Source organism: Anabrus simplex, chromosome 6 (genome assembly GCF_040414725.1).
Source record: "Anabrus simplex isolate iqAnaSimp1 chromosome 6, ASM4041472v1, whole genome shotgun sequence".
NCBI lineage: Eukaryota > Metazoa > Arthropoda > Insecta > Orthoptera > Tettigoniidae > Anabrus > Anabrus simplex.
The window spans coordinates 131,717,788-131,731,323 of NC_090270.1; the positions used below are offsets into that span (position 1 = coordinate 131,717,788).

The 13,536-nt window shown below is 39.6% G+C and overlaps 1 protein-coding gene across 1 annotated transcript in view; it reads left to right on the forward strand.

Moving 5' to 3' along the window:
• Srp68 (signal recognition particle 68) overlaps positions 1–13,536 on the forward strand; it is a 142,059-nt gene that overhangs the window by 96,426 nt on the left and 32,097 nt on the right. The window contains exons 8-9 of the mRNA XM_067149929.2: positions 3,968–4,117; positions 4,246–4,406. Coding sequence (XP_067006030.1) covers positions 3,968–4,117; positions 4,246–4,406 — 311 coding nt within the window. The remainder of the gene's footprint in view (positions 1–3,967; positions 4,118–4,245; positions 4,407–13,536) is intronic.

Consider the following 13,536-nt stretch of genomic DNA (forward strand, 5'->3'; position numbering starts at 1 on the left):
CGATTAGTAGCAGACGAGAGTGCAACAGCTTTTCCAGTACCTGTGATTAGTAGCACTATATGAGCTACACCATGGGATGATTGAACCCATGTTTTTGGCTTGCTTATGATTAGTACCCACTATATGAGGAACACCACGGGATAGTAAGACTCCCTGTGGTTAGTACACTTAAGTGATGAACACCATAGGTTTGCGTTGCCTGTAAATGGCGGTGCAATGTGAGAAAAACAGTAGGTCTGTAATACATGTGCGAATTTCATTACCTATGAGTAGTACCATAATGTGTGGAATACCGCGAGTCGACGCTACTCTTGATTAGTACCACAACATGACAAATACCATGGTTCTACTTTTCTAGCGATAAGTACTATTATGAGGGACCGATGACTTGGATTTTGGATTCCTTCCAACTACAAGCATCATCTTTTCAGTATCATGCTATAGAGGCAGTCCTTTGGTCAATAATACTATTGTGTTACGCCAGCTTCTGTGCATGTGGGGCACTGTGGGTCGGTTCCACTGATCGTTTTAAATTCATATCCATCCATCCATTCATTCTTCGTCCTCACGTTTTGAATTGTGGTCAGTGGAGGATTTGGGTTTTTAATTTGTCATTTCATTTCGTCTCATTTCGTATCATTAGGGGCTGATGACCTAGATGTTAGGTCCCTTTAAACAACAAGCATCATCATCATCATCATCATTTTATACTTCAGGGATTTTCTGATAATGCCTTAGTGCAGTACCGAGGAATGATTACTTTTATCAAAATACGAAATCCACGCGAGCGAATCTGCACTTACTGCTAGTAGAAAATATATTTGGGCCTCGCTAGACAAAACAATTTCTGTGGTTCAAATATCGGGTTTGTGTTTGGAATTTTAGGAGAGGGAATAACGTTGTGACAGATCAGATTTGCTAACTAAGGAGAATCACTCATTTGCTTCATTTTTTCAGGGATGCATTTAGTCTTCTGTTACCATCTGCAATGATCATGTTCTCGTGGTTTGCACTAATGCTGCCATGGCTCAAAATTGCTGCTCATTATATCGATAGTTTTGAAATAAGTGGATAGTTGAAGACCTCAATTCTGAAGAAGCTGCCGCTATTAAGCATAAGAAGTATTGAACAAAAATGGTATTTGCTGGGTTGAGTGGCACAGATGGTTGAGGCACTGGCTTTCTGACCCCAACTTTGCAGGTTCGATCCTGGCTCAGTCTGGTGGTATTTGAAGGTGCTCAAATATGTCACCTTTGTGTCGGTAGATTTACTGCGTAAAAGAACTCCTGCCAGGACTAAATTCTGGCACCTCGGCGTCTCCGAAAGTAGCTAGTGTGCCGTAAAGCCAATGACATTATTATTAAAATGGCATTCAAAAGCAATTTATATTCATTTTAATTTTAACCAAAAGTGGTTCATTTCACTGGGGCTGGGTGTATTGTCATCTTCATCATAATTTCATCTTCATCACGATGCGCAGGTCACCTACGGGAGTCAAATCAAAAGACCTCCACCTGGCAAGCCGGACGTGTCCTCAGACACTCCTGGCAATAAAAGCATTACACCATTTCATTTTCATTTCATCTCAGCTGAAATACAGAAGCAGGTGATTATGTAAGCACCAAATTGTTACCGTGAAACCACACAGCTGATACTTGAAGCATAAGTTTTCTTCAGGTATGACAGGATATTTCTCATCAGGCTTCACACAATCAACACAAGCTGACTTCATTTGCTTTATGGGAAGGTGGTCTTATTTAAAATTAATGTCCCATGATTCCAAAAAATATATGAAAAGAATCTATGAAAATTGATATTTTTATGGAAGTATATTATTCAGTTTTAATTTCCTTACCGGGCGAGTTGGCCGTGCAGTTAGGATCACACAGCTATGAGCTTGCATCCGGGAGATAGTGGGTTCGAACCCCACTGTCGGCAGCCCTGAAGATGGTTTTCCGTGGTCTCCCATTTTCACACCAGGGATAGCCAAGTCGTCGTGGGTCAAGGTGGCGGTATAATCCCTTCACATCAACTTATCTTTAAGAGGCTATTTACACACCTCTCGAATACACTTTTATTTGATGCTATATCGAGTTCTTGTCTCCTGTTAATATTGTTAAAGAGTGTCGGGAGGCGGATTAGGAAAGATCGTTGAAGTATTGAGTGCTGAGTGTGGGGAATGTGGAGAAGGTCTTTGGTTCTGGTGGAGCGGGAAGGAACACGGAGAGAGAAGAGTGAGACAAGATGTTCTGAGCGGTAATGCCCATTTAAGATCCCGTGGAGGAAACTCTGGTCAGCTACCTGTCGCCTAATGTGCAGCGGTGACATATTAATTGCCATTAATACCTGCTGCGTAGACAGATTTCTGAGCTTGGGGTTTCTGTTACTTACAATTGCAGCAAAGAAGGACACTGCTCTGTCTAACTGCTTAGTATTGGAGGGGGAGGCTGTTGTCCAAATAGGAGAGCAGTAGTTTAAGAGAGGTTGAATGATCGTGAGGAAGAAGTGACGAAGAGCAATGGGGTCAGAAATTTCTGTGAAGCGATAGAGAATGCCTAGTAATTTCATAGCCTTGGTTGTATATGTTTCTATGTGGGTCTTAAATTGTAATTTTGTATTAAATATTACTCCTAGGTCACGCTGTTGCGTAACTACGGTGATGGGCTTGTCGAGTAGGTAATATGATGTCGGTAGAGGAGATTTACGTAGTGTTATGGTCATGTGGCTGCATTTTTGTGGATTGGGGATAAGTTTCCAAGTACGGCACCAGTTCGAGAGGGCATTAAGTGAGGACTGTAGCAGAGCTGCATCTCCTGGATTCCTGATCTTCCTAAAAAGCAAAGAGTAGGGTATTGGCTGTTTCGTTGAGTTCGGACGGCAGATCGTCCATAAACAAAGAAAACAGCAAGGGGCCAAGAGTACTGCCTTGTGGGACACCGGACGTGACTGGTAACCATGAGGATGAAGTGCCTGATATTACCGCTCTCTGCCAACGGTTATGTAGGAAGCCAGAAAGAAGGGTCAGAAGACTGCCATGTATATTAAATCGTTCGGAGAGTTTATGGAGCAACAGAGTATGGTCTACAGAATTGAAAGCTTTCGAAATGTCTACGTAGCAGATATCCAGCTGCGATTTAGCTGCAATGGCGTGTGATGCAAAGCTATGCAGAGTGGCTAGGTTTGTTAGACAAGAGCCACCTGGTAGAAAACCATGCTGTTTGGACAGTTTCAGTTTTTTTTCTACTCCAGAAATGAATTTTCACTGTATTGTCATATTAGGTTACCTATTTATTCAGTCGCAGCGAAAAGGAACTCATTTTAATTATTTTAAAGTTGTGAATGTCGCTTACAATTGTTTGCAGTTGTTGTTGAGTGCATTGTTAAACAGAGTGGTCCTCTTATGGTAACTTTTGTAGCACTTTTGGAGGAGGGATAACAAGAGATTTTCTTAAATGATCGTAAATTAAGTAATGTAGGTTCTTAAAAAAAAAAAAAAAAAAAAAAGTCAGAAAGTTGACTTACTACACTACCGTAAGAGAATCAAAGAGTGATTAAAAATTATATTGATTGAGTGGAAATCCTCAAATCTCTATATATTCTGAATAAAATAATCTGTACACAAATAACAAGATTCTAACTCGGGTGTTTACGATAACCTGGTGGTCTGAATAGTACTGATGTTGGTTACGATAATTTCTCTCTTTTTTTACATTGTTTTTTTTTCTTTCTACATTCACTTGATGCTTACGATACTTTGCCAGTATGTGCAGTGAAGTCCGGTTGATGTAAAAACATCGTAACCTCAGTTTTGACAAAAATATTGCTTACAAGACTTTGCCTTTCCAGGGATGATATTTAGTCATTTATGTTCAATTTTTTGTCATGTTTGTTATCTTGAATGAGGGAAAGATTACTTTCCATTTGTTTTCCATTTCATCAGCCTAAGTAAATTTTCTTTTTACTCCAGAGTGGAAAGAGCCGTGCTGGTACAGGAGGACCCGTTTCTTCAATACAATACTTATTGTCTTATTTAACATACATTCGACTGACCCGCACCATACAGAGAAATTTACTTATGGTAGAAGCAGCTAAATCTGCTTTGGCAGATAAAAATGAGGTAATTTATTGTGGCTTTGTATTTATCTTGCTGATTCATGAAAATTTAATTATAATAATAAGTCATCAAAAGAGCCTCACATTTTATGTTTTATGTAAAATTTTATCTTTTCCCTCTATCTTTTTCAGAACCCCACTGAAGGACGGAAGGCTCGTCCTCAAGATTTGACACGATTGTATGAGATTATTTTACAAAACGTTGGTGAGCTTCAACAGTTACCTGGTCTTGAAGATGATAATCAGTATCAGCTAGAACTAGAAACAAAAACAACTTTCTATAAAGCTTTCAGGTAATTACTTACAGTAATGTGGGGTGGTCCTAAAGGAAATATTCAGTTCCAACATTAAATAAATTCTCACTTAGACAATTTTGTAGTCTCTTTTATACATACATACATTATCATTAAAGACTGTTATGCCTTTCAGCGTTCAGTCTGCAAGCCTCTGTGAATTTACTAAATGTCGCCACAGTCCTCTATTTGCAACTAGTGCTGTGGCCTCATTTAGTTCTATACCTCTTATCTTTAAATCGTTAGAAACCGAGTCTAACCATCGTCGTTTTGGTCTCCCTCTACTTCTCTTACCCTCCACCACAGAGTCCATTATTATCCTAGGTAACCTATCTTCCTCCATTCGCCTCACATGACCCCACCACCGAAGCCGGTTTATGCGTACAGCTTCATCCATCGAGTTCATTCCTAACATAGCCTTTATCCCATCATTCTGAGTTCCCTCCTGCCATTATTCCCACCTGTTTGTACCAGCAATCATTCTCGTTACTTTCATGCCTGTTACTTCTAACGTATGAATAAGATATCCTGAGTCCACCCAGCTTTCGCTCCCGTAAAGCAAAGTTAGTCGGAAAACAGACCGATGTAAAGATAGTTTCGTCCAGGAGCTGACTACCTTCTTACAGAATACTGTTGTTCGCAACTGCGAGCTCACTGTATTAGCTTTACTACACCATCCTGGCAGAACACACAACCTAAATACTTGAAACTATCAACCTGTTCTAGACCCCCTGTGGGTGGGGAACGCACATGTAGAATACACCCGCTGTATCATCTGCCTGTCGTAAGAGGCGACTAAAAGGGGCGACCTAGGCGCAGACATGGATTGCAGTTTGGTATGTGTTGGACCTCCTGTGGATGAGAGGGGCTGAATACATTCACAGGTAATCCCTGCCTGTCGTAGAAGGTGACAAAAAGGGTCATGTGGCCGTGGTCCCTTTTTTTTTTTAGGGTTAGTTGAGACCATTTCAAAATTTTTGATGTGCGTGCTGCTCGGGGATGGGTCTCTTATGTGTGCGGTTATGCCCAAAAGCCCGCATTTGACCCCCCAGGAATCTTGTGGGTGGGAGCGCCATGTACCCTGGCAGTTGTATCCGTCTGACAACACTGGTCCTCGCACAGCCGAATGCCAAAAGGACATATTATTTTTTTTTTTTTTTTTTTCCCTCTCTATATTCAGTGCTCTGTACACTCTATGGGGTACGTGCTATTGTGGGTTACTGGAGGAAGGGAGTCCTAGTGCTCATTGCCTCAGTCATCCCGTATTAGGGATCGTCCAACATTGGACCCCAAGCAGTACAGGCTATGATCAGGTGGGTATTGCCTTGGCAGCTTGGTTCGGCTACAGAGACCTCTGATTGGAGTGGGTGGCATTCAGGTAGGATGATTTCGGGCATGGCTTTGAAACAAAGTCGCCCATCCCAAGTTGGTCCCCCACCGAAGTCTTCAACTTTTGCTTCTCTGAGAGGTTCAACTCCCTGGGAAGATGCGCAGCATGAAGGAATGGGATCGAGTTTCCCTAGGTTTCTGGTTGCAACCAGAACCAATGGGCATGATTTTAAGCTGGTAAAATCGACCCTTTTTAGTAGACACATTGAAGGCGTCTACAGCAAACTTGAGGATCTCAAGAAAATGCGCAGTGGTAGTTTGCTTTTTAAGACTTATACAGCACTGCAAGCTGATCAGATGCTTAAGTGCGACCACTTTGGCAAAATCCCCGTCGAAGTGGAGGAGCACAAATCCTTGAATCTGGTTCGTGGAGTCATCTTTCACCGCGACCTTATTTTGAACACTGACGAGTTGATGAAAGACATGAAGAACCATGGCGTGATACACATCCGGCGCATTACGCTACAAGGTCAACGGTGAAGATGTTGCCCCTGGTGCCTTCATTGTCTCTTTCAAGTTGTCAGTGTTACCAGAGAAAGTCAAGGTAACAACTTATCGTTGCGATGTGAGGCCATACATATGCCTCCTATGCGATGCTATCAACGCCAGAGATTCGGACATATGGTATCTTGTTGATCGAATTCATCTGTATGTTGTACATGTGGAGGAGTAGCTCACGGCGCGAGGGAGTGCACAACTCCGTAAAAGTGCACCAACTGCTCTGGTTTACATTCTCCTCGGGATCGGAACTGTCCGACATATCTGAGTGAAAAGAAGATCCAGGAGATCAAGACCCTGGATGGACTTTCCTACCAGGAAACACTCCGTAAGTTTAATTCCACGAATACACCTGCCCGTACACTCGACTACAGCTCGATAGCTCAGAGACTCCCAGGTTCATCTTTCATGACGTCGTTACCCATGATGATCATTACTCCTCAGAGCAACGTCGCAAAGAGTAAAAGCTCGAAGGAGGGAACCACCCCACCTTCGACTAACCAGAAGTCTGTGCCGGCTGGCAGTTCTAATCCGGCACAGCAAGGGGGGAAGGCTAAGTCTCCCCTCAGTAAGAGGTCGGCAAAAGCCGTGCCCCCACCCCCCGCCGTCGGAGGCGGCATCGTCGATCAGGGCTGGGAAATAATCTCCCAGCCCGTCTAAACTAGAAAATTTCCAGTTTAAAAACTTCATGTTAATTCCGTATTGAACCGAGAATCTAATGGAAACAAGAGAGGTCCACCTATTCAATACCATATAATGTTATAAGAAAAATTATAACATTTTATTATACTTGGTACCGGTATAGATGCTGGTGTGCATCATCATCAGCCAAAAATAAGAAAAATATACATAGACAAGGTTACAATAAACAATGCATAAAGTATACACAAACTTTACAAAACTGGCAAGACCTAATTAAAAACAAGATCCATAAACATTAACTTATGACTTAAACCTAAAAATAGCATCAACTGTCTTAAAACTTTGAATATACGTCCTCTTGATAAAAGTCCTCTGAATCTAAAAACATTAAACCATATGCGAGCAGATTAAATTAAGCCGAGGACAAAAAACCAATGCTTCGCTATCATAAAAGTCCAAGAGCATCAGTGTTCTCCCCAGAAATTTTTGTCAGCCGGGTGGCAAGAATAAGTAGCCGGGTGGGGGAATACTACTTCAAAAATGAGTGATAAAATTTCAATAAATAAATTGTTTATGCTTGGATTTACAATAATATCAGAGAGGTAAACATAAACTGAGAAACAGATTTCACTGTTATCACCAAGACAAAATAAGATATATCTTCTTCTACCATTTAAAAAAAAATGAAATTTACTTTTAGCATGGCATTTTATATGTTGATTCTTCTTTTCTTCTTTGAGGCCCAGTTGTCTGTCGCTCTTATATAATTGAATTCTGTTGAGTCTGGTCCCTCTAGTGAAATCAGCATCAAATTGTTGAGTGTGCTCTGCTTCATACGATTCCTGAAAGAGGTTTTAACTCTCTTCAAAGCCGAAAATCCCCTTTCACATTCAGCTGTGCTCACAGGTATGGACCGTCCAGTAGCAGCTAGTCTTGCTAAATTTGGAAAAGATTCCTTAAGCTCGCATGTTGTTGCAAACTTCATTATTTGTTTAGGTCTTAATCCAATGTAGGACTCTTTTTGATGCAACAGACCATTCCAGTTTAGCGCTATTGTAATTTATGACTGCAGGGCTTCCCATTTTAGAGTAGAAATCAAGAAGCAACTCAGAAGCTTCATTTTGATCTTGACTTTTTGCATTATTGAACACTCTTGAAAAGCAGGAAATGATGGGCATATCTGGAAATCTGTGTTCTAGATGTTGGATAACAATATCTATGTACTTGTTATAAATTGTTGTCTTGAAGGTCACAACATCGACATCTGAATAAGTGATGTGGAAGTCTGACCATTCACCAGCAAGATTGTGACTGAGACTATGAAAATGATTTCCTGGAGTCTCTTTCAATTGTAAGACGCTGAGTTTTGTGGCTTCTAAGATTGGCTCAATTTCTGTCAAGTCAATATCTTGCGTTTGCCAAGCTCTAGACAATGTGCACAGAAGAGGTAAGATATCTGAAAGCATCATAATTGCAGCTAAGAAATTGTATGTCTTCATGTACTTGCTTAAGCCTTCAGCTGTAATATCATTCCTTTTAGTGGCCTCTCTTTCAAGTGCAGCAACAACACTCACCATAGATCTTCTTCGAGACTGTACAGCAGAGTCATGAGACAACCATCTAGTATCACTGGCCAATTTTAGTTTAATTTGAGGGCTGTCCATGATATTCTGGATTTCAGTTAAACCAGCCATCCTGACTGAGGAATTTTGAAAAAAAAAAAAGAGTTGTCTTAAAATGTCATTAAACTTCACTAAATAAGGCACTTCAGCTGCTGCCTGGGCACTATCAAGTGCCAATCTGTGGTTAATGCAGTGACAGTTTACTATGAGTCCATTTGTTTTCTTTCTTAGCAGTGTTGCTACTCCTTTTTGCTTACCAATCATGACAGCTGCCCCATCAGACCCTAGACCTACCAAATTACAAGTTTTTAACCCTAAATTTTCAAGAATTTCAGTTAGTTTATTTGTTATGGTCTCAGCTTTATCATCAATGATGTTGCAGGTTGACACAAAACTAACATTAACCTCGTTTTCAAGTTGGTTGACATATTTTATGTACACAGTAAGTTGCTTCAGTGCAGAAATATCTGTAGTTTCATCACACAGAACACTGAAATAATCTGCTGAATGTATGTTCTTTAATATTTCACATCTAATTTCTGAAGCTATAACATCAAGTAACTCCTGCATTATTCTTTCTGAAGTATAATTAGCATTATCACCAATATTAAGATGCTTTAGATATGTACAACCCATAGCCTCACAGTGTTTCAGCAATTTTCCGTATAATGTAGTGTGTGGTAGCTCATTTTTAGCCAACCAATACATTGATCTTAGGGCTCCGAGAAAAGCATCTCTCTGTAAATTGTTTAAAATAGAAACTGATTTTTCTATTTGCCCAAATCCAGTTTCTTCGAATACACGCCTTTCACTTAAGTTTGAACAAGAATCGATATGCAGCTTGCTTTGTTCATGGTCAACTAAACTCTCCTTTCGAAGTCTTGCACACGGTATAGTCACCCAAGTCACTTCCTTCTTTGTCGGTTTCTTCAATGAACATTTTATACATGTGGAACAAAACATACCATTTTCTTTCAAAACTGACCACGTAAATTGCTTAAACCAGTCATTAGTGATGCCCGATAAGCGATGTTTAGAAGAATGTTTCACTTGTGATTTTTCATTTTGAATACTTTCCACTTCACCAGATGAGCCGGCCTCAGCAATGTCCTTTTCGGAAATCTCTCCTGGTGTTGAATTATTACTTTTACTAGGTTCTTTCTTAAAGAAACTTAGAAGAGTAGATGTTTGACGAAATTTCCTACTCATTTTGAGAACACAGAATTTGGCGTCAAAAACACGAAGGAAGAAACGGGCAATTCATTTAGGTAATTCCCGCCAAGAGATTGAAAATAATAGCAATATTCGTGATGAATTAGAAAGTAAAGCACAAATGGAAAACATTGACAACAATAGTTAAAATGTAATTAAATCGGAACTATAATTCAACTGAAGTCCATTGTTAGCAGTAGTAAATGTTAAAAAGAAACCAAAAGAACACCGAACAAACAGATTTGCTTCGAAAACAACGAAGTTGGTGACACTGAACACTAACACATACTCTATCGATTCGTATGTTTCATATTCGATTGTAGATCGATATTTTCCGTCAAAATGGCTGCCATAGCAAATGCGCAATACCAAATATTGTATTGAAGTATTTGGAGTCGAGAAAGTCTGTCTCGAGTTGAGTTCTATGCCTGGAAATGGACACTGCGCCGGAATCGAGTCCATGGGAATACGCATCGGTATCTCTGACCGTTTGTAAAATTACTTGTAACAACGAAACTAGCGGGAATGAAATCGTGATGTAACGAAGGAAGTGTGTTTAAAATAACACTTAATGACTCCAAGACATGCGAAGTACATACATTTCAAATCAAGAATAAAATAATGAACAAAACCCCAAACTCGGTTAAATCTTAACTTAGCATAATCTCAAATATTAGTGTGGTATTCGCGTTACCACTTCATGAAATTAAGTATGGAAGGATTTGAACGTCAGGAATTTCTGTGTAGCTACTAGTGATATTGTTGCCCGACCGAGCGGCTCAGACTGTTGCGGAGCTGGCCTTCTCACCCCAACTTGGCAGATTCGATCCTGGCTCAGTCCGGTAGTACTTGAATGTGCTCAGATATGTCGGCCCCGGTAGATTTACTGGCACGTAAAAGAACTCCTACGGGACACAATTCCGGCACCTAGGCGTCTCCGAAAACCGTCCAAAGTAGTTACTGGTACATAAAGACAACATTATTATTATCAGTATAACACTGTGAATGAATTCACCAAGGTGACTGGGAGGATGCCGGTACCAAGCATCACATTGGGATGCATGACTTTAATAATGCTGCTGCAACATAATCCTCTCCAATTTATTCGTAAATGTATTTCTATATTGAGAGAATGTAGTTAGAATTTTTTGTTTTAGAACGCTGCTAATATATCACAATCAGCATCTCGTTCTTATAATGGTCTCTAACGATCCTGGCCAATAAATACGGTGTATTTCTTCCATTTGTATTGCATGTAATTTGTTCTAATCGTTATTAATTCAAGTATTGACAGATAATTTTGAACTTCTTGTGTTCTACCGCTCGTTCATAATCGTGTATCATCGTGCTTGCCACTCCGTTGCTGTGAAGTGCCGTGTGGGTTTGTGACGTCATACGGAATCGAGACGAGTGTTCGCAAGCGATTCTAAATATTCTCTTTGATTCTACGCCGATCCACGAGCCGCTCACGCACAACGCTACGTTATAGCGAAGCAAAACACTTAAACTCCATTGTAATTATGCTGACAACAATGAATTCTTATCATTTAAATAAACAGTTTCACAGTATTTATATTTTAATTCGAAACAACCAATGACTCAACTATGTGTTCAAATAATGTAACCAGCACACATCTAGGTTATGTTAGTCGGGCGGTCTGTAAAAACAGCCGGGCGGTGCGCCCTTTAAAAAGGTCCTGGGGAGAACACTGAGCATATTTTTTTTAATTTTGTAAGAACACCACAGAATGAATTAATAAATTGGATAGTTTTGTTCTTTGTCCTTATCACACTATGCACTCTTTCGATATAGTTAACATGTTTCCCAGTATAAATACCAAGGAGCTTCTTGCTATCATCAAGAAGAATCTTCTTGTCAATAGTCAACTAAGTAAACTGGAAGTTTTAAATTTTATGAGTCTTCTTAACTTGCTAATTAATAATAATTACTTTACTTTTGATAATACGATTTATAAGCAGAATGGTCTGGCAATGGGGTCACTGGCCTGCAGGATTTTGGCAGAGATTTACTTAGACCACTTAGAAAATAATGCTATAAGCAAAAATTTAACCTTCATTAATATTCATATCTGGGCCAGATTTGTGGACGATACCTTCGTAATTCTTGATGAACGGTGCACAGATGCAAAAGCTACTCTTGACAATCTTAACAGTTCAGATCAGAATATAAAGTTTACCTTAGAATCCGAGAATAATAATCGTTTGAATTTTTTGGACCTAACGGTTACTCGTTCACTTTCTTCCTTTTCATATAATATCTATAGAAAGCCTACTCAGACTATCACCATCAGGAACGATTCTTCCCATCTTCAGGCCCATAAAAATGCCACATATAATAGTCTGGTTGACAGAGCCTTTAGAGTTCCTATGTCGAAAAAGAATCTAAATAAAGTATTAAATTTCATCCGGGCGATAGCTAGAAACAATGGTTTTAAGAATGCTTTCATTGAGAGAATTGTTAACAAGTTTAAGTACCGTCCTAATACTACCCTTTTGAGAGAAAACCCAAAGTTAATAATTTTTTCGACTTTTACCTTTACAAATAAAATACACAGCATCACCAACATCTTCAAAAAACATAACACTAAGATTTCTTACAGAACTAATAATAGAAGTATTGACATCCTGCATAACTCCACTTCATTAAATAGAAATAATGTTTTTCATTGTTCTGGAGTATACAGATTATGCTGCCATGACTGCAGCAGTTCTTATCTTGGACAAACAGGGCGAAACTTTAAAATCAGATACGCGGAACACGTTAATGCCATTAGGTACAATAGGTTTTCAGCAATGGGGCAGCATATGAAAGATTTTCAACATAATTTTACCAGCATTGATCAGGATCTCACAGTTTTACAGGTTATTAATAAAGGTACTTTGCTTGACATTACTGAGAGCTGTTTCATTCACCTGGATCAATACTTTAATGCTGGTTTGAATCTTAATGATATTTCTGAGAAACCAAGAGTATTGTTCGATTTTTTGATAGCGTTTTTCAGACTCAGAAAAGCTTCCAATAGCAAATCAGTTTTTTATAGCATACAGAAAACGTTCTCACGCCATGCCCTCTCGCCGCATTGCCCTGCATAATCCCCCTCCCTCTTCCCTCCTTCCTTCATTGCCATTGGCTCCGGGCCCTTCCTACTCCTTCTCAGTACCTCCTGTGTTCTGCTTCCCCCTCCCTTCCCCTCCAATGCGGGTGCATTAGTCACGGTGTCTTGCGGCTCTCAGTGTCTTCCCTAACGTCTAAAAACACACATAATATATACGCTCCCAGAAGCGAGTCTCTTATTCACGTTAATTCTTACAACAAGGTTTTTTTTTTTTTTTTAAGCCTTTCTTGACATTCTTTCCTTTCTTTTTATTTGCTTCAGGTCCTAATTTGAACCGAGAACATCGTTCAGTACCCTGGAAACACGGCATCCGCCATTTTTTCATTTAAAAACAGCTTGTTATTTAATACTTTAAGAACGCGGATGGATTCAGTCTGCTAAGTTAGAGAAGACCTATGTTTTATTACAAAAAACACTGTCTGAAGTTCTCTCATGTTCTTTTTTAGTACTGGAAGTTGTTACGTCTTTTGACTGGTTACGTTATTTTAATGACAGCCATTTTTAACCAATAGAAAAATGGTTTCTTAATTCTTGCACCGGTTACTCTAATACTCGGTGAATGTTCAACAAGATAACCTTTTATACATATGTTCTTACAAAATTAAAAAAATATGCTCTTGGAATTTTATG